This window comes from Vitis vinifera, chromosome 7 (genome assembly GCF_030704535.1).
Source record: "Vitis vinifera cultivar Pinot Noir 40024 chromosome 7, ASM3070453v1".
NCBI classification, from domain to species: Eukaryota; Viridiplantae; Streptophyta; class Magnoliopsida; order Vitales; family Vitaceae; genus Vitis; species Vitis vinifera.
In genome coordinates, this window is record NC_081811.1 from 25,220,496 (window position 1) to 25,245,223 (window position 24,728).

General features: G+C 34.1%; 3 protein-coding genes across 6 annotated transcripts in view; all 3 read left to right on the forward strand.

Annotated features, from left to right (window-relative positions):
* Positions 1–626: 626 nt before the first annotated feature.
* On the forward strand, positions 627–6,712 carry LOC100256754 (phosphoenolpyruvate carboxykinase (ATP) 1). 2 transcript variants are annotated; one of them, XM_059738602.1, is made up of 13 exons: positions 627–783; positions 1,020–1,291; positions 2,152–2,330; positions 2,442–2,595; positions 2,688–2,772; positions 3,953–4,053; positions 4,300–4,598; positions 4,778–4,951; positions 5,054–5,119; positions 5,547–5,725; positions 5,857–6,026; positions 6,116–6,284; positions 6,375–6,712. In XM_059738602.1, exons 2-13 carry the CDS (start codon positions 1,023–1,025, stop codon positions 6,516–6,518), a joined length of 1,989 nt encoding a protein of 662 aa, XP_059594585.1. In that variant the 5' UTR covers positions 627–783; positions 1,020–1,022; the 3' UTR covers positions 6,519–6,712. The 2 variants fall into 2 exon arrangements, with proteins under 2 accessions (XP_059594585.1, XP_059594584.1); XM_059738601.1 differs by having other exon boundaries at positions 628–783; positions 6,116–6,712.
* A 5,970-nt stretch (positions 6,713–12,682) lies between these two features.
* On the forward strand, positions 12,683–22,127 carry LOC100241361 (protein spt2). Its single transcript, XM_002265389.5, has 10 exons — positions 12,683–12,946; positions 13,614–13,687; positions 13,815–14,047; positions 17,700–17,817; positions 19,045–19,122; positions 19,214–19,337; positions 19,441–19,901; positions 20,017–20,159; positions 20,597–20,689; positions 21,238–22,127. Exons 2-10 carry the CDS (start codon positions 13,667–13,669, stop codon positions 21,347–21,349), a joined length of 1,383 nt encoding a protein of 460 aa, XP_002265425.2. The 5' UTR covers positions 12,683–12,946; positions 13,614–13,666; the 3' UTR covers positions 21,350–22,127.
* A 1,072-nt stretch (positions 22,128–23,199) lies between these two features.
* Positions 23,200–24,728, forward strand: part of LOC100233139 (probable starch synthase 4, chloroplastic/amyloplastic) — a 38,193-nt gene continuing 36,664 nt past the window's right edge. Inside the window, exons 1-6 of one of the 3 annotated variants that reach the window (XM_059737686.1) lie at positions 23,200–23,421; positions 23,623–23,748; positions 23,841–23,888; positions 23,978–24,011; positions 24,121–24,187; positions 24,382–24,510. In XM_059737686.1, the coding sequence (XP_059593669.1) occupies positions 23,645–23,748; positions 23,841–23,888; positions 23,978–24,011; positions 24,121–24,187; positions 24,382–24,510 (382 nt within the window). In that variant the 5' untranslated portion in view covers positions 23,200–23,421; positions 23,623–23,644. 3 annotated transcript variants of the gene reach the window in all.

Consider the following 24,728-nt stretch of genomic DNA (forward strand, 5'->3'; position numbering starts at 1 on the left):
TTAACAACTATGCATCTGTTTGCGGCGAACCGACGCGGATAGGCAATCATAATCCAGTACAAATGAGCACACTTTATTAAACTAATCCTCTGTATGAGTTTTTTTCAATTTTTTTAAAAAGTTAAAATTCATGGAAATAAGTCAACTGTAAATCTATTGATATTTTCACGATACTTTGACTGTGAGGTTCCGGAACTGAACACGAATTTAAATTTGAATTAATGTACGGTGGAGACACCGTTGCAAACTGTGTGTGTACATGGAAGGTTATCTGGTTATGGCGCTCGCGTGTATACTCATTCGTATATGAGGGGAAATTTCATGTACTCCTGAGACTACCGAGCAACAGAGCGGTCTCCAATCTCCACCGTGACGAGTCAGATGATCATATTTTCTGGGTTTGTGATTTATACAACGGACTTGATTATCTGAGGGTAACCGCGTTAGGCGGTCCTGGGTGCACCCGAGTCTAAAGGATATGAAGGTCCGTTTCCAACTTAAATGGATTTTTTTGGAAAATTTCACTTTATGGAACTTTAACCAGACTAGATAGGGTTTAACCATAGTTAGTTTGACGAGGGTTATACCCTAGTTAGAGGGGGGTGCTGGAGCCTTTAAAACGGTGGCTTGGGCACTCCATTATTCGCATCACCTTCTCATTTACCTCTACGAAAGAACTGCACTTTGATGGTGGAGTCCTTTGCTTTCATTTCCATTTCATTCTAGCTTTTGGGTTTTGTTTCCCACTCAGTTCTCATTTTCGTTTCGAGCTCTCCCCCTCTGGTCAGATTTCTCTTTTTCTCTGGATTGAATTTCAGAGAATCTCTTGTTGCTTCGTTAACAATCCCTGATAATCGAGTATATTGTTCTTTGAAATGAAAAAGATATAAAAAGATCTGCTTAGATCTACTTTGAATGGAAATATACGCGTTTTCAAGCATAGTTTGTTTGATGATTTGTTTAGATGTATTTTGGTGTTTTGAATACGAATTTCTGATTGTTGTTGATGGATATTGCAGAAAATGGCAGGAAACGGAAACGGACACGAAGAATTCAGCTTCAACAACGGAGTCGTCGCGCGCAACGGACTGGCGAAGGTCCAGACGCACAAGAAACAGAGCGAGATCTGTCACGACGACAGTACTACGCCTGTAAAGGCACAGACGATCGATGAACTTCACTCGCTTCAGAAGAAGAAATCCGCGCCAACCACTCCCATTAAAGGGTCTGAGGGAGCTTTTGCCACCATTTCGGACGAAGAACGCCAGCAGCTACAGCTCCAGTCAATCAGGTATACACAACAGTCATCCTGACCGTCCACCTCAGCAAGAGGGCCTCAGATTATGGGCCTCTTCTGATGTGGACGATTTGGATGCTGCCACGTCCTCTGACCGTGGAGGAGCCTAATTAAAAATAAAAAGGGAAAACAAAAAAAATGATAAACATGATCCCCTGCCCAAGGGACCCGCTCACCGCTTCACCATATGCATGATGCATCTGCATCTCTTAATAAGGGGCATAAAAGTATTTTTATCTCTTAATAAGGACATAAAAGTAAAGTATTTTCATCTCATAATAAGGGGTATAAAAGTATTTTCATTATTACTGGAATCATTATCTTTTTATCTTTATACCCCCGATGGACACATGTCATGACAAGAGGGTCACTATATTCCCACCATTCATAGTCCTGGATATCGTATGTTATGAAATTTTACCTGATCGGCCTTCACCACGTGGGCCTCGCTTGAGTACTGAGATCTGAATGGTGGATATGTAGTACTGGAGATATGGTACTGGAGATGTGGAAGAGTTCTGATACACCAGACGGTTTAAACTTTAAATATGGTGGTGGTTCTGTAGGGTTTATCATAGACAAGCAGGGCTGGGGCCCAGGAAATATCGGGTGGTGTGCCCTTAAAGAAGCCCATGAAAATTTAGTATAAACTAAAATTATAAAAATACCCTCAAAATTATAAGATAGGTCGAGATCTGGAAACTGGGAAATTTTGGTAATTTGGCCATTCATGAGGATTGATAAGGTATTTTAATCCTGGCTTGTTTTTGCCGTTTTTGTTAGAAGCAGAGAAAATGGTATTGGGGACGGCCATAATTGGTTGGATAATGACTATTGTGGTTTCTTTTAAACAGCGCATCTTTGGCGTCCCTGACGAGAGAAACTGGACCAAAGGTCGTGAAAGGGGACCCAGCTAGAAAGACCGACACTACTCCAAAGTCGCACGTGACGCACCACCATTTCACTCCGACGCTTAACATCAGCGATAGTGCCTTGAAGTTCACCCATATCCTCTACAATCTCTCTCCTGGAGGTAATAATTCTGTTCATCGATATATATGTATATGGTACTGTTTTTATTATTATTTTTTTCCTTGTGGTGGTACCACTAATTTTCATTAAACCTTTGGGTCTGGGGTTGCAGAGTTATACGAGCAGGCAATAAAGTACGAGCATGGGTCGTTCATTACATCGAGCGGTGCCTTGGCGACCCTTTCTGGAGCCAAGACGGGCCGTTCTCCTAGAGACAAACGCGTCGTCAAGGATGAGACCACCGAGGTCGAGCTCTGGTGGGGAAAGTATGTGTCCCTCCCCCTCCTGCTCGACTCATTTCAGCACCCAATAATTTACTTCGGCTGATTTGCTTGATCTGAATCATTTATATTTACAGGGGCTCACCCAACATTGAGATGGACGAGCATACCTTCATGGTGAACAGAGAGAGAGCTGTTGATTACCTCAACTCTTTGGACAAGGTATCTTCTTTCTAATCTTAGATATTGTTCCCTACTCCCGTTTTACTAATTAATTTCAGTATTAAATGGACTTTTTTTATTTCTCCCCTCCTAAACATAGAAATTTAAAAAGAAATGGAAACCGTTGTTTCTGTTTCTCTTTTTGGTCTATGGCTCCCACGCTTTAATTAATTTCGTCCCTCAAAACAAGGGGTTTGGAACCTTGTTTGGAAAAAGAAGAAAAAAGCTGGCATGTTCTCATCCATGATATGGCTCTGAATGATGGTGATGTGTGTCATGGTATCTTTCTTGTCTTTTTCTAAAATGACCCATCTGACCCTGATCCTTTGGGAGAAGCAAATTTGTCCTACTGTGAGTAATTTACATGTCCTTGCTAGTATATGGTATTCTATTTCTTTTTTCTCTGTTTCTTATTCAATCCATGACTCAGGAATTTAGGTCATATATGATAAACTCTTTCGGGAAAATCAATTACAGAAGGGGTTGGTTTAGGTGTACCCCTAGTGTGTCACGGTCTGTTGTCCATGATGGACCACCTGATCCTTTTTCTCCTCTGTTCTGATTTTCAAGTGGCAGTTGGCCAGGCCTAAGGTTCCTGGATTGCAAGATTTATGGGTATGGGTTTGTTTGTTTATGGGAAAGTTTAGGAAAAATAAAATAGAGATTCAACATAGCTTTCGAGAAAATCTGAGAAAAAAATATTAGGAAGAGAAAAAAAAAAAAAAAGAGAAATGAAAAAATTAAATAAATAAATAAATAATTCTGTATTTTATTTAGATGTTTTAGCATTTTTCCCACATATTTTCCTTCAACATTTTTTTGTTCTCACCTTTTTCATTGAGATCTAATAAAAAATCAAGTACTTTCAAGACTCAAACCAGGAGTATGCCTTAGATATTAGATGCCCTTGAGGAAAGATTGGGTCATTTATTTATAGCAACGAGATTGATATACCTTCGGTATTAGCCTGGGATTGTAGGGTTAAAATGATGTTTACTCATCCAATTTTTAATCTCGCATTCTTAATCCTTTTGATTTCATTTGTGAAAATCTTTTTTTCTACGTTCTATTCATTTGCGAAAATCCTTTTAATTATTTCATTAGCATTTAATGAAATATTTAATGTCCTGTGGATCAGGAGATGGATGGCAATAATAGCTTTTCTATCTGTGATTTTCAGGTTTTTGTGAATGATCAATTTCTGAATTGGGACCCAGAGAACCGACTCAAAGTCCGGATTGTGTCTGCCAGGGCTTATCATTCACTGTTCATGCACAACATGTAAGTAAAAAAAAAAAAAACAGAGACATTAATTAATTATTTGCAGTATTTATTTGTGTTCTTCCCTCCTCAAAGGCCTAGAGCCCTGCCAGATAAGTCTCCTTAACGTTGACATAATGTTAATTATCCTATGTTGAGCATTATCATTCCTACATGGAATTCAGTGAAGGAACTAAGAATGAGTGGTAGAAAATGTGCCATGGTGTATTAGCTTAGTGTACAATTCGATAACTGGGTGGGTGGCAGGTGTATCCGACCCACACCTGAAGAGCTGGAGAATTTCGGTACTCCGGACTTCACTATATACAATGCTGGGCAGTTCCCGTGTAATCGATTCACCCACTACATGACATCCTCTACTAGCGTAGATCTTAATCTTGCTAGGAGGGAAATGGTCATCCTCGGCACCCAGTACGCCGGGGAAATGAAGAAGGGTCTTTTCAGTGTAATGCACTATCTCATGCCTAAGCGTCAAATCCTCTCCCTACATTCCGGCTGCAACATAGGCAAAGATGGAGATGTCGCCCTTTTCTTTGGATTGTCAGGTAAGTCATCAGCGGATGGATCGCGATGTGGAGCCATTTCCCCTTGCCAATATGATATGTGCCTTTTTACCTTCTCACCTCATTGACCCCTTTTTATTAATGACATAACTGGCTATTTGGTTTATCTCGTGCTTTCACTGTTATTAATGAGTACTTCAATTGTTTTTCTTTAATTTTAGGTACTGGGAAGACAACTCTGTCTACTGACCACAATAGATATTTAATTGGAGATGATGAACACTGTTGGGGTGACAATGGCGTGTCAAACATTGAGGGTGGTTGCTATGCTAAGTGCATTGATCTCTCAAGGGAGAAAGAGCCTGATATCTTTAATGCCATCAAGTTTGGCACTGGTAAGGTCCTCTCCTCTTATTATTCTAATACAATTATTTTGCTGGATCGTTTCAAAGCTAAGGTTGTGAAGTTGAATTATTATAATTTATCGTTGTTGGCAGTGTTGGAAAATGTGGTGTTCGATGAGCACACACGCGAGGTTGATTACACGGACAAGTCTGTTACAGGTAAACACCAATCCTTTGATATAATCTGACTGATTATTGGATAAGTTATGACTTATCACCGTTATAATTGGTAGAATATTAAAGTCTACACTTAAATAGTTATGAGGATAATGTAGAATATATAATTAAATAGTTATAAATGTTATACGGATAACATAAAGTCAGCGCCCACTTAACCAAATGGGTTGTTTAAGTCAACGTTATAATTTCCTTGATGCTCCCTTCAGTTGCCCAGATGACAATGGAAGGCCAGCCCTTTTACCCTTTTAAATTTGACCGCCAGTATATCTGAATGATCCGAAGTGAGGAATGCAGAGGGACTGAAACAATTTTTGAATAAGATATACTAGATAAATTATGTGTGGGTTAACAAGGACATCTATGCAACAGCCTTGTTTTCATCTTATGACTGTTATTCTTGTTGCAGAGAACACTCGTGCATCCTATCCCATTGAGTATATCCCCAATGCGAAGCTTCCATGTGTTGGCCCTCACCCAAAGAATGTCATACTTCTGGCATGTGATGCATTTGGTGTGCTCCCACCTGTGAGCAAACTGAACCTGGCACAGACCATGTACCATTTTATCAGTGGCTACACTGCTCTGGTATGTACCTCATCCTTCGATTACTTATTTCCTTAGAATGCCACTTTAGTATTAGTTGGATAGCCACTTATTGGTTCGGCTAACCGCTGCCACTATTCACTGAGTGAATCTCTTGACAATGATTGAAATAGGTGGCGGGCACAGAGGAGGGTGTGAAGGAGCCACAAGCAACATTCTCAGCTTGCTTTGGTGCTGCCTTTATAATGTTGCATCCTACTAAGTATGCGGCCATGTTGGCCGAGAAGATGCAGAAACATGGGGCAACGGCATGGCTGGTCAACACTGGTTGGTCAGGTGGAAGGTATACAACCAATGTGGATTACATTATACAAATCCTTCATTACTATGGTACAATGTGATTAAGTGAGTGACTTCCATTTTCTTTCTCAGCTATGGCTCAGGGAAGCGTATTAAGTTGGCACACACCCGGAAAATCATTGATGCCATACACTCTGGAAGCCTTCTGAAGGCAAATTATAAGAAGACTCAAGTGTTTGGGCTTGAGATCCCAACCGAGGTTGAGGGTGTGCCTTCAGAAATCCTGGATCCTGTGAACACTGTGAGTTGGCCTTTCTTGACCTCTTTTCACTACTGCTTAGTACTTATATTTAATTTTCTTTTACTGATGTACTTAAGTTTTGGATTGCAGTGGACAGATAAGAAGGCATATGATGAAACACTGCTGAAGCTGGCTGGCCTATTCAAGAAGAACTTTGAGGTATTCGCTAACTACAAGATTGGCAAGGACAACAAGCTGACTGAGGAGATTGTTGCAGCTGGTCCAATCTTCTGATCTGGTCCTACCTTCTGATCTTCAATGGAAGAAATAACAAAATTATCTGTGGGAGTTGCCGTAAAAATGGTAGAAGAAATAAGAAGACGTAGATGTATCATTCATCTATTTCAGTTCATATGTAAGTACGTAGGTTAATGCAGAATGGGAGTTTGAATTGGAATTAATATTAAGTGGTCCTTTTGTTTGGTTAATATTCTTTGGGTTTTGAACCAGAATCGTATGGTGTGATTAGTTTCCCTTGTTGCTTTTTCTGTGCTTCTAACTAGTAGGTGTGAATTAATAATTGTGACCTATCCTACAACCACAAAGTGTGCTTAGTACTGTTCAGTTTAATCATTTTGGCACCAGCCAAGTGGCCATTGACCAGTAGTTTCACATCACACCAGATTGAACTATATAATATAATGGAAATATGTATATCCTTAGCCCCTAACTCGTGATGCGATGGGAAGTGGGGGTTCTTTCGTCTTCGGTTAAAATGGACAAGGGAAACAAAATTATGGGCTGATGAGACGTAACCATCAGAGTACCGCAAGGAAAACCCAGTCCAACAGACCAGCGTATGAAATGTAAGGACCTTTCAACAAACACTATGATCGTATGAACTTCAGATCACTTTGCCATCAGGAAAAAAAATGTTGGAACGTTTGATGTGCATATGGCAAAGAAAATTAAATCTATACTGCTTATAAAAAATTTGATTTTCAAGGCAAAGGAAAGCATGGGGGGCAAATTTCATTAGCGAAACATCTGGGGCTGAGCACCACCATTTTCCTGGAAGACAAACAGTATTATATCATCTAGGAACTCATATATGGTAGTATTCTAGTTTAGGGCAAGATTTATTTATTTTATTTTATTATTAAAATGTATTTTACTTGATAAATTAAATACACTGCAAATTCAGGAAATTCGATTCTCGTTTCCTTTTTCTTTTCTAGTATGTTACTCTGAAATCATTGAATGGCTCAACAAGAACTACCAATCATTCAATCGTCTCCTTCTTCTGTTTTGTTTGGAAGTGAGTATTTTTTGTCTAAGAAATGGAACAAAAAGCGGCTGAATTAGCCTATTTCTTGCGTGTACCAATTAAAGTACTTTGAAATGAATTGTCCTTTTCTATAGCATAACTTAACTGAAGTTTCTTCGCTCATTTGAGCCAAAGCAGACGTATACGAAACAATCATAAAAGGAAATTGTTTTTGTCTGTAAAAATGGTCTTTTATGCGTATGAAAATCTACTCACAGTACAAAGCAAGTATCAAATCAAAAAATTCCCATAAAGTCATTATCAAGAATTATTGTAGTATATAGAATTTAAGGAGCTATAAGAAAAATATCTAAAAGAGTTACCATAGAGTACCACTTATAGAGTGTTCTCTACTAACATCTCTTTAATAAACTCTCTATACTTGTCACAAGTACTATTAAAAGGTCAAGTCCTTATTCTATTCCTGACTAGGAGTCAAGAATAGTGGACTTGCTTGCCACAATAGTATACTCATGAAAATTACTTACTGGTCGTGACCCTTATAATCAAGAGTCACTCTCTCACTAGAAAAAGAAAAGGAACTTTATTTAGCTTCTTTGCCAATGGAGTTCCCCTGGACCCCCATGTGTCACTAGGCTCCACCAATAGACAAATTAACTTAGGAACAACTGGAAGACTTGTTCCTGACTCTTGTCAGAGTCACTCACGCTAGGTTTAATCAGTATTTTATCAGTAAAAAAATTAGTTAAAGTTTAATCGTATAGTGACAAGAGAAATAACTTATTCGAAGAGAAGGGACCCCTTGGTTAAAGGCCGAAATATACTATATCCTTTAGACTCTTGAGGAGCGCTGCATTTATATAGCTCTTAGGCGTGAGTGGCATAGTGTTTCCGTTTTATAAACTTTTAAGTGAGTTGGGAAACATATTACTGAATAATCCTTCTCAGTAGGTTTGTTAACGAGAAAGCTCTTGTTGTTAATGTCCAGTAAAACTTTCGTATACCTAATGGGGTTATGCCTCTCTATGAACTATCAAATAACGGGAAATGGGAATCAATGGTCCCTATACCGGTTTGTTTATTGAGTAAAATAGAGTTATCGAAGTTAGTAACTAGTTGTTTATTTCGAACTCGATAATATAATTCGACTATTCGAGACAACTAGAGGAACAATATTGCCAGCGTTAACATAAAACTCTATGCGGTGGTCTAGGAGTGGTGAACCTAGATTCGGATGAGAAAGAGAGTGGGGCCTTCCCCAGTCCGTTACATAAGCGCCTATAGTGTTGAGCATGTTGACTAGCCGACGATGGCTCCATACCCTAGGTAGATATGTGGAATCTCAATTCGAGGATTTTAAAATCTAAAAATTGTTTTTATTTTATTTTATATGGAAAGTCAATAGGAGAGAGGGTTCCCCCCTCACCCCTTATAAGGGTCGTCCCTTACTCCATTCATTTTGAATGGCGGGACGGGAGGAATAACAATAAAAGAAAATAAAAGAAAAGAATAGGCTAGCAACTCAATAACTCTCCTTTGCTTAACTCTCCTTCTTAAGCGATCATGAGCACCGTCGGGTGCTCACTCACTTATTTAAGGGAGAAGATGAAGAGGTTATTTTAGTTTCTAAAAGGTTCCTAGGGGAGGACCCTTGGATCCCCTTCCACGAACAAGAGATTGTGAGTGAGCACCTCAGTTAGAGGCACTCACTCACCTGTTCCCTTTTCGGAATAATAACAAATATTTCGTTAAGGGAGGATTGTAAGTGAGTGTCTCTGACAAAGAGGAGATGAGAGAAATAGCTCACGGGCTTGGACTTAGGAAGCTTGACTTCATATAGCTTGTTAGGTATCCTTTAGGAGAGAAAATCATGGTTGGAGAGATACATGTATATCTTATATCTTAGTTTAAGATTCAGTCATCTTATGTACAAAAGATATTAAAAAAATTAAAAAATAATATATCGAATTATTTATCTTATTCTATGTTTAATTGAACATATAATAAAACAAATGATGAAATTCATTTTATCTCATATTTGGTCAATAATAAGATATAATAAGTTATCTTTAAGAATAATATATCCTATTATAAAACAAAAATTTTATTTTATTTTCTTACTCTCCCTTAGCAACGAGAAAGGAGTCTATCTATCTGCCTAACTTTGGTAGATTTCCCACAACACAATCTATAAAAATTCCACAAATACCCGAGTGGATAAGTCCGATAACTCAACAACAATGTAGAATTGATTTTCTCATAAGTATGCGTATAAGAGTATATAACCAATCTACCCTTTTGTATAAATCTATACACATTAGTGAAGTGACTGGATGCATAAGGGAAGTACATGTTTGTGAGACCTTAGTCGGGATGCATAGGGTAGTCAACCTACTAGCACGGAAGAGTGTGATATTTGTTGAATATAAGACAAAATATAATAAGTTATTCTTATGAATAATATATCTAATTACTTTATCTTATCCCACGTTTGGTTAAATATATGATATATTAAGTATTGAAATTGTTGGAAAAATATTTTCATTTGATGTTTAATATTGAACTTAAATTAATTAAGACATGGTTAATAATTTAATTTTTTAAATGAATCTTTTAAATTTTAAGAATATGTTAGATTTCAAAAAGTTAATCCAATTAATTACAAATAAAATCAATACAACGTGGAATACTTTATCGATAATTGAGTATTAAATATGTGCATATAATAAAAAAATTGACTCATTTATATGTTAAAAAATTTAAATTTTATTTGTTTTTAAATTCATTATAAATAAAATATATTACAAACAATTACTATTTTAAAATTATTTATATTCATTTAAAAAAACGATTATGCTTTTAAGTGGATGTTAATATCATTATTTTTATAACATATATTAAAATAATATTTTTTATAAAAAGAATAATTCATGATTTTTTTTATAATATTACTATTTATATCTTAATAAAAATATTTTATTATTCACTTGTAATTAAAAATTATTTAATTTTTTAATAAGACTTAAATTGAATTAATTAATATTATATAAATTGAATTTACAATATTTTACAAAATAAAATAGAAAAATCATTTTTAAAAATAAACAAGTTTTTTGTTTTTTAATTTTTGAAAAATGTTTTTAAAAACAATTTACCAAACATCCTTATTTCTTTATAATATATATATATATATATATATATATATTTATATTTATATATCTACTTAAAAATATTAACCTTATTAATACACTCATTTATCCCCCATGCACACATATATCCCTTTCCTCTCATTTTAGAAAATAGTTTTTGAGGCGTGCATCCCCAAGAATCGATTTTAGTTACAACAAAATGCTTTGGACAACTTATAATTTTTGAAGCAAAATACTTGAAAAAAAAGAAAAGAAAATCCAACATAATTTTTAAATTATGTTGATTGAATATAAAAAATCTTTCTAAATAATAAAATTAATTTGAAAAATAAATTTAAATTAAAAATTTAGAAGAAAAAAAATCTTTTAAAATATTTTTAGGTCATATTTGGTTGATTAGATATAACATATAACCATAGATAAGATTAAAAAAATAAAATATTATATTTTATATCATGTTTGATTAGTAATGAAAATATAATAACTTATAAGTTATCTCTTATCATATTCAACACTCAATCAAACAAACACAGATAAGCGGTGGAATATATTATTTATTTAATTTTTATTATTTCTACATGTAATATGAATATTCCTTGAATTATACAATTAATTTTTATTTTATTTTTTATATACTTATTTTACTAAATATCTTTTTTATTACAAGTTAAATTTATGGTTAAAAAAAACTAAAAATAAATTTATAAACTAATATTAATATATAACATATGCATTATTTTTATATATTTAATAACATAATATAAAAAAATTTATTTATAAATTTCAATTTTTTAAATAGAAAAATATGTGAATGTAATATAATTGTTATTTTAAATATAAAAAATAATATATATTTCATATTATTATTTTATTCATTTCACAATTAAATATCATATTCATAAGATATATATATATATATATATTCAATAATATCAAATTTCATTAGAAATCATATCATATGTTGAGATATGATATCTTATTATATCATATCTAGTGTTTTTAAAATTGACTCAAAGACCATTAACTTTCCTTTTATATATATACCTATTGAAGAGTTCTCTTTTAAGTGCGGTTTTAGATCCAATGATTTTTCACCTTCATACATTTTTTATATCGAAATTTTCATTACTTGTATTAAAATCTTTAAAAAAATGAATGGAAAATTTCAATACATATATTAAAATCTTTAAAAAATCACTTATTCACTCTCTCCTATCATTACCGTAACGTATCATTGGTTTTTCTTTAAAGTGTTATAATGGTGTTGTAGAGAACAAAAACATTCTCCATATTCTTTTCTCCCTCTTTCCTTTTCCTTTTCTTTGTTTGGCTTTTATTTTTATTTTACTTTTTTATTTTTTATGGCTTGTACACGTCACTCCTGCCCAGTTCTAATTGGCTCAAAATTATTTTTATTATTTTTGATCATACGCATAGAATTCATATTTAAGTAAATTTATTTTCTTAAAATTGAATCAGGACTAGAATTTTAAGAAACAGTGAAAAAGAAAAAGCGAATCATAAAAGAACGAAAAGGAATAATCTTTTATTTACAAGAATTTTGATATATTTAAAATTAATTAATAAATTTAATTTCTTTTTTTTATTGACATGGAGTTTGAAAATTTCCGATTTGTTTCCGTTTTTGGAAATAACCTTTTTGATTGTATTCCACTCAGGCAAAATAATTGTTCATGATATAGAAAAAAAGATTGAATTGGTATAAATAAATAAATTTGGACTAAAAAATAAAATTGGTATAAAGTTTTATAATAAGATTTTAAAAATAAAAAATATTATTACAGCTCAGCTAATGAGAAAAATAATTTGATTTGAAATTGATGATGAAATCTTTACAATCTTCTCTCCTTTTTCCTTATTTATTTATTTATTTTTAGGTGATAGGTTCTGTAATTTTAAATATTAAATATTTTAGTTGAAGTAAAGTTCTTTGGTTGAGGGGTGGTTTTACCGGGATTCGGGCTATGACTTTAAAGTGGGGGCCGGCTGGGGGTGAACTGAGAAATGTGACTTGGGGGTGCGTATTACGCACCTTGGCTCAGTATAGCATTCGCAGCGTTTTGTTTCTGGGTCCTTCCTTTATTCCTCAAATTGACGACGAAACCCCTTTCCCTTTGGCTTCCTTCTCCGCAGATCCCAGTCATTCCGTTCGCTGTATCCGCCCTTTCAATTAATTTCGCTGTCATCTGCGGTTGGATTCTGTTTTCGCGGTTGAAAATTGCGTAATTTTGATACGAATTCTTCGAATCCTCGTCAAGCATCAGGTATTTGAACCTCTTTGTGTTAGATTTTTTATCGTTGTACAATTTTTTATTTATTTTTATTTTCTGGTTTTGGTTAATTTCGAGGTTTTTATTCTTTTTGATGTACTGATGATTGGGTTTGCAATTGGCTTGGAACTGTCCAATGTCAACTGTTTCGATGGAATTAGGGTTTGTGTTTTGTATTTTTTTTTAAATCGCTGCAAAATCTTTATTGCGTGCATGTGTCTCCTCTCGATTATGGCCCGAATTTGGATTGATTGCGAGGTTGGATTAGGGTTTCTTTATTTTCTTAATATGTTTTGTTTAGTACAAACATCTATATTGCTTTGTGTATTTTTCATGACCGAAGAAGAGTTTTCTTCTTCTTGTTCTTCGAATTTTTTTTTTTTTTTTAAGTTTTTAAGGAGAGAAACATTTTTTTTTGGAATTAATGTCGACGATTGAATCATTTCAGATTTTTCTGATTTGTGCAGATGCTTACCATCTCACCATGTTTAATTTTATTTTATTTTTTTGCAAAGAAAATCCATTCAGGGTCACAACAATTGGAATAAAGAAAAGGCGTACATATTTTTTCATTTTTTTATTTGTAATTTCTTCCCAATATTTGATCTTTAGTTGTTTTTGCTAAAACCTTCTAGTTCTTTTTCTTTTCTAAAACCTTCAGGCATCCAATATTTGTAACTGGTGCTAAGTAAGCTTGTTCGAGAATCAGACAGGATGCGGGGATATGATAGAGCTGTAAGCAGTCTTAAAATCAATTTTGAAATTTTTATTTTAAAATTATTTTCTTATGTACTTTTCTGTATTAAGGGGTGTGTGTGTGCGATTTTTAAGTACTGTTTTCCCCTAATGGTGTGGTCTATAGGAGTATTATCGAAGTGATGAAGATTTAGATGAATATGAGGAGGAAGGGGAAGAAGCTGATGAGGATCAATATGAAGAAGAAGAAAAAGAAGCTCCAAAGCCTACCAAGGAGGAAGTGGAATATCTCGAATTGAGGCAAAAATTAAAAGAATCTTTCAGAAAGCAGTTGAAGAAGGACACTGGTTCTGGTCACAACATTTACCAAGAGAAAAGGAAGAAACTTCCATATGACAAGTGAGCAATGTGCCTATTTATCCTTATTTGCTATACAACCATTTGGTTGACTCCATTCTGTTACACTGACAACTTTGTGTGTTTGATCTGTTTATTCTTTTCTTATGTGATTGTTTCTAGTTATTCCTAACAGAATAGCCTATGTTCTCTCTGAGAGTATTGATGCAGATTGCAACAGATCTTATTGCAATGATGTATTTCATCACTCTCAGAGAATGTGCATTTTACTTGTCTGATGCTATAGTATTGGAACCCATGTTATCATTGATGTCCTTGGCTAGGTTAACATCTGTTTTTTATTAGGATTTCTATGTTTTGGCATTGAAGGTTATTCTAAGCTATCCCAGTTTTACTCTGATATAGGTTGAGTTGATATTTTGTTGATCAAATTTGCTATAGATATTTAATTACTCTTGGTTTATTTCATAATTCCCAAGCAGCAGGGAGAAGGTTGTGGATTAAGTTTAATCTTTGCTTTTGGGTTGTACATATTTTTCCTTAGTTCTATTGTTTGATCTTCTTCTAAGCTTAGTCTGATCTATTTCCGGTTTATTTATGGGAAGGGTTTTGGGTGATTTATATGGCATGTAACGAAGAAGGGATCATTTGAAACTTTTATCTGAAATAGCATGGAAGTAATCAAAGGATTTTGGGGATTGCCTTCCCTTCTTTTCATATTTATTTTAGGGGTAAATACATTTAATCTCATCAACCTTTGGTGTGTTTTACAATTTGCCCCCTCACATTCAAAACTCAATATTTTACCCCCCAAATTTGTTAAAGAGCAACACTTAGCCCCCCAATTACAATTTTTTTTATAAAATTATAAAAGGAATTGCTCTTTTTCACACTTTGATTCTAACATGGGTTTGAACTTGGGTAGAAGCAACTTTAAATTGGTAGCCTTGAAGTGGAATTTTTCAAAGGCCTTCAAAATATGACAACTACCATTTTTCAGCCTTATTTTTTAACTTAATATGCTATTCATTGACTTTGAAACAAGTTTGGGGGGCCAAATGTTACTCTTGAACAAATTTGGGGGCCAAAGTGTTGAGTTTTGAATATGAGAGGCAAAGTGTAAAACACGACAAAGTTTGAGAGGATAAAGCTTCAGTTTAAGTAGATGTTATTGTCATGGTCTAGCGTTCTGTTGTTATTTGGTCTGTACCTGAATTTTTGCCCTTGGTGGCAGTAGTAGCTGACTGATGGTAAGCTTAGGTACCACTTGAAAATATGACAATGTGTTTTGGAATTTGCTCAATGTATTGATTAGTCCTCTACAATAAAACCCCTATAAAATAATACTCTTGGGACAAATAGAAATTATTATCTTAGCAGGGTTATTGATGTATTGATAAATGAATAATTTATTAATTTAATGATAAACAAATATTTATTAATTTTGAGAGGCTATAAAGTATTTATACATATATGACTTATAAATCCAAAAATAATGGATGTGGTGAAAAGTTAATTCATAGAAGTCTAACCTATCAAAAACAAGTTAAAACATAGAAGTTTAATGCACTTTCCAAAAAAAAAAAATGATTATTAATTGTAGAAGATAGAAAGACTCCTAAAAGGGAGAGATTTGATGTCAAAACTTAGTGTCTTAGAAGATAAAGAGCTTTCAAATGTGTTATGGTTCTAAGAAAGAGTTGAATTGAGAAAAATAGTAGTTGTAAAAAACTAATCAATATTATATTATGAATTTTTGTTTGTTATTTTTTTATGGGCTTCATCAAGCCTTTAAGGATTTCTAAAAAATTATTATCTTATGCATTTAATGAGATTATTAATTTGGTATGCTAGCTTGAGTTATTTAAACGAGTTTATTAACTTATTGGACATTTATTTATTGAGGTTTTACTACATATCTTTCAGCATTTTTGATTTAGCACACACGTTATAATGGTATGGACCAATTAGATTTTGCCTCACTAAGTATTTTGATTAAGGGAAGATTTAATGGTTGTATAACTCTAAATCATTTGGTTTATGCTGTGTGATCATTTGTCTTTTTAAATTTAGCACATGGGTTCCTTCAGTGAGACCTGTCAATTTTTCTGCTATGTTTGGTAGTTTCTGCTGCTGGTGGAAATAATTTCTGCCCAAGAGAGCTCAATATATTACTTAATCAAAGTTCAATCCTTAGTTTATGGTTTGTTTTGGGGTTGAGAACACGCAACATGGTATTACTGGGAGAGGGAAAAGAAATTAAAGTGTAGGGATAATTCAAATTCAAGGAATCCTACTTTATGTGGGGAAAAAGAAAAATTCAGCTATTTTTAATTGGAACTTCTAATATCAACTTGTAGTCTGATTTTTCAAATTTCAATAACTAATATTGTAAGCATTGTTTGTCCCTTGTAACTGCATGTAAAATGCCTAAACATGTTTAATTATTTATTGTGGCATTTGCTAAAAAATGCAGGTTGCACAAACACTTGATTTTAGATATAATTTTCCAGTTCCATTGATACTTCTAAAATCAAATTCTGTTTTTTAATTTGCAATGAAAAGTTTTATTAAAAAAGGAAAATCAATTGGTTTAGGCAAGTTGGTTTAGGTGGACCCATGGACCTTGTGTTGCATTGGGTTAGGTTTAAGATTTTCAACCCCAATAGCAAACAGGTCTGGTTAATGTTTGGCACGTATGGAGTATTCCATATGCTTGGCCGTGCCTGAGCAGAACCAAACTGAACATGTTGCTGTATCTATTGTTTGAAGTAGGCATTGTATTTAACTAAGAACCCAAATGTTATACCATGCTCAAGCTTTTTTACCTTATTGGGAATCAGTGTTTGGTGCTTTTAATTGAAGCAAAGAGTGAACAGCAGTTCCTTTTGTGTGTGTGTGCGTGTGACTTGAGGCTTGTTACTGGTTTTTTTAATCCTTGTTCTTACTTTTAAATTTTTAGTACATCCATAACTAACTTTAAACGTCTGAAGGCTTTATGAAGGTAACAAACAAAAGACCTTGTTATGCCAATGCAAAGTGTGTGTTTGGGGTTTGTAACAGTTTTTTTTTAATAACTTTGTTCTTTTTCTTTTTTACTTCTAAATTTTTTTCTACATTTATGAAACTTTTGGATATCTGAATGCTTTATGAAGGTAAAACACCAAATACTTTGTTATGCTGATGCAAAGTCTTATCTTTAACTAGGTCTCACTTCATCTTTGAATACAAATTAATTTAGTCATTAAGATTCCTTTACTGCACTAATAAATGAATCTTGCAACTCATTTCCAGACTTTCAACTTCCAATTAGAATTATACATTTGTATGCCCATCCATAGTTTATTATTAACAGGGCCTTGTTTTGACCTTGAAGACCAATTGGCCTGGTCACCAGAACACTATTGATGCACTAATAATTGAATCTTGTGACTCATGGTTAAATGGTTTTTCCAGTCATATTAGCAAGCAAAGAATGGTTTCTCTAACATTATGTGTTTTTTTTAAAGGCTGTTATGTTTCATTTCTTGTGGTAGGAGTCAAATGCGATACGCAGTTGATGTTTCATCTTTTATGATGCTTATATTTGATGTTTTCACATCTGAAGGATATCCTAGAGGTGAAGATGAAGTCTGGTTTCCTGAATTATTCCTATAAGATGTTATTCCTCATAATTGTGCCTCATAATTTGCAGTTATGGATCCTTCTTCGGTCCTTCTCAACCGGTTATTGCTCAAAGAGTAATCCAAGAAAGCAAGTCATTGTTAGAAACTCAGCATCTGGCATCTTTGGTTACAAACTCCCATCACAATGTATGTATTCAGTTTGTGTTTTGTGCACATAATCCTACTTGCTGCAAATATGATCTTGCTACAACTGACTGAATAACGTGATTGTGGAGGCTATGACCTATATGCTCATGAAGCCATGTTTCTTTTAATACCACTTAAGAGCCTTGTGCTTATTTTCAGTTATGATTTTTTTTGGGATTAATAGTGTTTTCAGTTATCTGGAGATCTAAGAAATTCCAGCAGTGAGATATCAAGCTTTGACCTAAGTTACTGGTTTCGGTTAACTAAAAATGCTGGAATAAGACATGTATCACTGTCCTAACTCTGTGTTAGGTCACTTCTTCAAAGAATTTGTGGGGGTTCATAATGAGATACATATACATTGCAACCCTAGATTGTTAAAAAATCATTTTTCAAAAAAATCTGTGAGGGTTTCTAAAATTGATATTAAGGTGAAGCTTGAGGAAAATGCCTCAAGTTCTAGTGTAGCAGTCAGGTCCCTAGATTCATGCTTGATGCTCAGGAAAATACCTGAACAGAGTCTGGGAGTATGTTGCCCTAGGATTCTTGCCCTAAAACATGAGGACACATATCTGATAGGTTGGCAAAGAGACTCATCTTGTTTATGACATTTAAGCAGTAATAGGGTTTTCAATGCGATTTTAAATGAATGACATGTGCATTAGGTTTTCAGTTCAAAGAAAATCTTTGAGGCCTTATTTCCCTTGGAGGATTCTTGTACTTGTTAAGGATGCATTGCTGTTATCCTACAACTTTTTGCAACAATTGTTCAAATACAATAACACAGCTTTCCATAACTTTACCTTTTGTTTTTCAAAAACTAATTTTAATAAATAAATAAGTAAAATAAAATATATAAAATTGGTTCCATGGAAAGGCAAAAGAAATCTCAGGCTTTAATGTGCTTTTTATTTATTTATTTTATATGTACAGTCAATTTTTTGTTATTAACAAAATAAAGAAGTTGGAGATACTTAGCTGTTGAGGCTCACATCTTAAGAAGGGAAACTTGGCTTAAATTTTTATCATCTAATATTGTAGGGATTTGGCTGTGTGGTTTGATTTATGCTATATGCTTGGTATTTCTTTTTAGGTGATTCATTGGTCCTTTTCTTATAGAGATACTCAGAATTGTGTTGTTAGACTATGGCACTAGGAAGTCGTGTTGTGATTATAGCTTCATTTGAGATGATGTTTATTTGATGACGACTTTACCTGCCTCCACAGAACAAAAAGAACTCTACTTCAACCAATGCAGGATCAAGGCCTAGAGAACAGGGCCACCGACCCAAAGTCATAAATGAGGTAATTAGAGCAATCTATCACATATTGGCCTTGTAACTTTGACAAAAACCTGTGGTTTGAATTAAAGTCATGAATTTCCTGATATGTGCAGCTAAAAGTGAAGGCTCAGAAACTTAAGAATACAAGAGATTACTCTTTTCTATTATCTGATGATGCAGAGTTTCCAGCTCCTAGAAAAGAGCCTCCACCTCGAAAAGCTCCTGTTCCTAACTCTGGTATATTTCTGCTTTGCTATATCAAATCTGTTTTATGGTCTATGAGATTTAAAGCATGCTACTTTCATTGAGGGCTTATACAGGTTTTTTTCTGATGTTGAAGAGTCACGGTCAGTTCAATTACCACAAAAAAGCATACCACCAAAAAGCAAACCACCTTTGAGCAACACTGGCAGACAAGCTCCTAGCAGCCGTGAAGAGAGAAAACCAGTTTCAATGAATGGTCAAATACAAGCTAAAGCAGGATCCCAGAAGTTAGTTTCTGCTAGCAAGCCTAATTTGATGTCAGTGGATTCCAGAAAACAGCTTGGTACCAATAATGGAGCTGGTCCTGGCCGGCCTGTGGGCCCAAAAAGCCTGCCTTCAAAAATGCCAGTTTCCAGTGCAGAAAAGAAGGCTTCTGCACCAGGTGCAAGGAGTTCAATGTCTAGTTTGCACAAGGCCCCCCCTTCAAAGTTGCATCCTTCTATTCCAAGGCAAAACTTGGACCAGAAAAGGCAATTTCAAGATTCTAATAAGGGTAAAATGATGCCAAAGCAGAGAGTGGATTCATCAAGGCCTCAGGTTTAGCTGCACTTCTACATACATTTGTACTGTCATTTGAGTGTTAATTCCTGTTGGATATCCTTAAGTCTTTTGAAAGATCTGACCAATGTTTACATACTTGAAACTGCCGCAGATAAACAAGCCACTTAAGCAAATGTCATCACACTCTACTTTGTCGGACCATCGCCCCAAGAAAAAACCTGTTAGACGGTACTCTGATGATGAGGATGATGATGAAGATGGAAAGGCTATTAATATGATCAGGCGAATGTTCGGGTAAAAGTTCCTTCTTCCTTATTCTTCTTGCAGTCGGATGCCTTTTAGTCTTCTGAAGTTATGCATTCTTTATGTGCATATTGCAAATTTAAAATTTGCTGTAATTTCTTCAATGTCAAATCTTCACATTTGTTGGCATTCCCAAAATGTTTCTAAAATGCTACCTAACCTACGGACATTTCTGAGATGTTGGGTTTTTATTGGCTGTTTGGCTGAATGGGTTGGATTTGTGTTAGGCTCCTTGACCTGCCATCTCAAAACCATTCGAGTTTTTTTCAAATGTAATGGTTCTATTCTGATATTAAAATATTCTCGGTATTGTGATGAGATGCTGGAGAAACTGAAGGATGCATGAATTTGGAATTAAATTAGATATAAATTGCTGCCCTTATAAGTAAAGTTTGGTCCATTTGATTATCAAGCCATTTCTTTTTCAGGTACAACCCCAATAAATATGCAGGCCGTGATGATGATGATGATAGTGATATGGAGGCTAACTTTGATGATATTTTGAAGGAGGAGAGGAGGAGGTTAGTTTGGGTTTCTAAGTTTCAATGACTGGTGTTAAATTTCCTTGTTCAATTTTGGTTTAGATATGTATTTTCCTACTGATATCAATTTCTAGTTTCTACCATCTTCTGCATATACCATCTGGCCTATAGGCCCTGTACCCACCTGTCCACTTTTACATTCCTTACAATATAATCTTTCATATTCATCTTTAGGAGCTGACTGAGTAGATGGTTGGAAAATAGAATAACTCTAAAGACATTTTTTCTTGTTTTCTTTTGTAATGGTGAAGGAAATAAGGAAAGAAGAAAGAGGTCTGTTGAGAAAATATTTTGTTTTCTATTTTCATGGAGCTCTCACCAAAACTGGAAAAAATTAATTTTTTAAAAGAAAAAAACAGTGTCTTCTTTGGTTCAGAATATTTGAATTTTTCCTTTGCTTTCTACAGATTCACCACAAATTTTGCAGGTTTCATTTTACGTAGGGACAATAGGAGGCAAATTTTAGAATTATTTTCTGATTCATGTTGAGTTGATGTTCTAATTTCTATCACATATTTGGAATGTAGTGCAAGAATTGCAAGGGAGGAAGACGAAAGGGAACTTCGTTTGATAGAGGAGGAGGAAGAACGGGAGCGGCTGAGAAAATTGGCAAAAAAGCGCAAGCTGAGTCAGCGATGACAATAGAAAATCAATTTAATTTTTATGTGGGGTTTGTTTGGGTTGGGTAACTTAAGCCTTTCTTGATGGTTCTCCCCTCTTGTAGCCCCCACCACCCACCCTTGTGAATTATGGGACTTCATTATTCCTCATTCTTAGGAATTTTATTGGCAATTTTAGATGTATTTTTCAGGATGAAGGAGAATATATTTGGAAGGATATTTGGGGATGTTGGTTCTCTTCCTCAGGAGTAGTGTCAGCTGTACCCTGTAGGCAGTCTCACTTGTTTGTATGAGGACCAGGAGATATTCAAGAGAATACCGTCGACTTAGGCAGACTTGCTACATACAACTTTTTGACATTCGAATAGCCCCTAATTGGGTTCGGTTCCACCAGGAGATATTCAAGAGGATACCGTCGACTTGGGCAGACTTGCTACATACAACTTTTTGACATTCGAATAGCCCCTAATTGGGTTCGGTTCCCCCTGCCGATGTATAGCATATCTTGACTTCACATGATATCTTGAAATTCTGCTGTGTTTGTCATTAACCCATCCACTCTCCAGTTCTCTACTAATGTTGAAGGAGACAGTTGTCATTTGTTTATTAGTTCCATAATCCTAAGAACCGTTTTGTACGGTTGTCGGGTCGAGGATTTGGCCTTGGAGTGGGTGTTCTTCTGAGTGTGGTTTGGGCCCTGCACACTCGTCAATTGTCTCATCTCCAACAAGCCCGTCTATGTAATATTCCCTTTTCCGCTATGACGGTGGCTCTATGACTTTACTATGTTTTTCAAATTGTTCAGAGTTTTTTTTTTTTATGCATTTATCACAAGTCTCAATCTGCCTCGAGGGTCTGATTCGTTAAAATCACTATAAACATTATTCTCACGGCCAAAATGTAAGAAAGTGTCCTGCATTTTTATGAAAAAAATATTTAGATGATGTTTGACGGAATTGACGATTAAAAAATATTTTTTGTTAAATTATAAGCACTAATAGTATGCTCTGAAATTTACTTGTTGAAAATAGTTAATAAAATTTAACAACTTAATTTAATTTTTGGCTATTTCATAAAAGAAAAAAAAAAAACATAGTTTAATAGTTTATTTTCTGTTTTTTTTTCCTTAAAATGACATAAGAGTTGTTTGATTACTTAAGACATTTTTACACGAAATTCTTCTTTTTAACTAATCACTTATTAACGATATGATATACTATATTGATATATTAGAGGAGTTTACGTACCATTGGATTGGAATGAATAAAAAACATAAGTCCAAATAAAAATTCAAAATATATTAACGAGCCATTAACATTTTTATTTTTATATATATAAGAAATATATATAAAAATGCTTTATTTCTTAAGCTTATTATAAGAGTTTTAGTATTTAAAAATTTTGAGGGACAAACTTTTTTCTTTTTTCTTTTTTTTTAATTAAAAAAAGATTGCTTTTAAATTTTGTTTTCAAGTTAAAGACAATAATATATATATATATTGCTTTTGACAATTTATTTTTAAAAATAGTATTAAGAAAAGAAGAAAAAAATTCGTTTAAATAAATAAAATTTAATTATTTTTAAATATGTTTGTTATTTTGATTCTATTAAAGATTATAAATTCAATTAATATTAAATTAAATTCACTTTAAAACTTATTAACAGAATATTTTTACATTTAGAAATAGGTTGAAGATAAATAGTTTTCACTAAAATATAAATATTAATACGATAAAATCATAAGCCTTTTTTTTTAAAAAAAAAAATGATACTATTTTAGTCTATGTTATAAAATACGTATAGGAAATTATTTTTCAAAATTATTGGAGTTATAAACAAATCAAACTCAACAATTCCTTGTGTAAGTCAAAATATGCTATCTCCGTTTTCTCCTGTCTGCCAGTTTTGGTTTCTCCGTTTCTTCCTCTCTGGCGTTTTTGATCGCATTCTGGAGTTCTCCTCTCCCCCACGTGAGAGACTCCTTTAAGCCAAACACCACTGGAGTTACATACGCAGATATGCTTAGAGACCAGATGACGATAGCGGTCCCGAAGCAGCAAATCCCTTTCGCCAGATCTAATTAGGGTTTTGTAAGCTTCAAAATTTGATATTTCTAGTGTTCCTCATTTGTATGTTTTTGTTAGTTCGAATGTCTTCAAATATTAAAAGCAGTTGAACTGTTTGAATTGTCTTTTGATCATTAGGCTCCATTTGGTTTCCGAGAAAATATAGGAAAATAACAGACGCGGGAATATTATATATTAGTTTTTATGCATTCTGTTATTCCGCAGAACGGTGAAGTAGGGGGCGCTAATGGAGACTTTGATAAATGCTGCGATCCCTTTGGCCTTCGGTTTTCCAAAATTCAACACATCCAATAAGCACCGTGTTAAACCTCGAACAGTTCGCTGCTTGAGGTAAAATCTTCAACTGAAAATTTTGGTCGCTTTCAAGGGTTACACTAAAAATACTACTATAATACTGGCTCCTTATTCTGACACTTCATCAGGAAGAATGATGAGGTCAATGGCTTATTCGAAGCACCTTCACAAATGGAGTAGGTGTAATTTTTATTTTTATTTTGAAATATGTATTTGGTATGTGCAACTCCGATAGTGACAGGTTTTCCATGACATTGCCTTCCAGCTTAGAAGGTCATGCTCATATGAAAATGTCCCAAGTGCGTATTTGATTGCTTCAGAATCTGAGTCCATATTGTCTTTCCATTTCATCTAAATGTCTGTTTCACATGGATATTTTGGTTGTTCTTTGATTAAAAATTGCTGCAGTCACCAGAGAGCGATCCGGATACAAAACATAATGAAATTTGGCAACTCTTTAGAGAAGCTCAGAGGAGTAAGCCCCTAATTCTGACTCAGTTTTTGTTTTTTTCTTTTCTTTCTACAAGTGAAAAGGTAAAACATGAAGTGAGAACTCATGCAATGACCAATATTTAAGACCTTATGTAGTTAGAATATAAGGTCTGGTTATTATTGTATAAAGAATATTCTGTGATATATTCTGATGCATTTTTTTAATTGGGTTTTCAGATATTCTGTACTTAAATAAACAACGCCTGATGGCTGTGGAGGAGCTGAAAAAGGCTAAAACGGAGAAGGAAATGTTGCTTGATAGGATACAAAAATTGGAGGAGGAAAACCAGGCTGATGCCGGAAAAGGTGATAGTTCCTGACATTGTAGACTGAATTTACCAGTGAGGCTTAAGTAATGAATTATAAATAATTGTAGTCTGATTTAGAATCTTGATTTGTTTATACCATTTTTTCATTTGGTGCCTTTCTTTTACAGGATGTGCAGTGATGCATTTCCTGCAGTTTATCATTTGTATAGTATTTTACATGGGTATTGGATTCCTTATGAATTTGTATAGTACTTG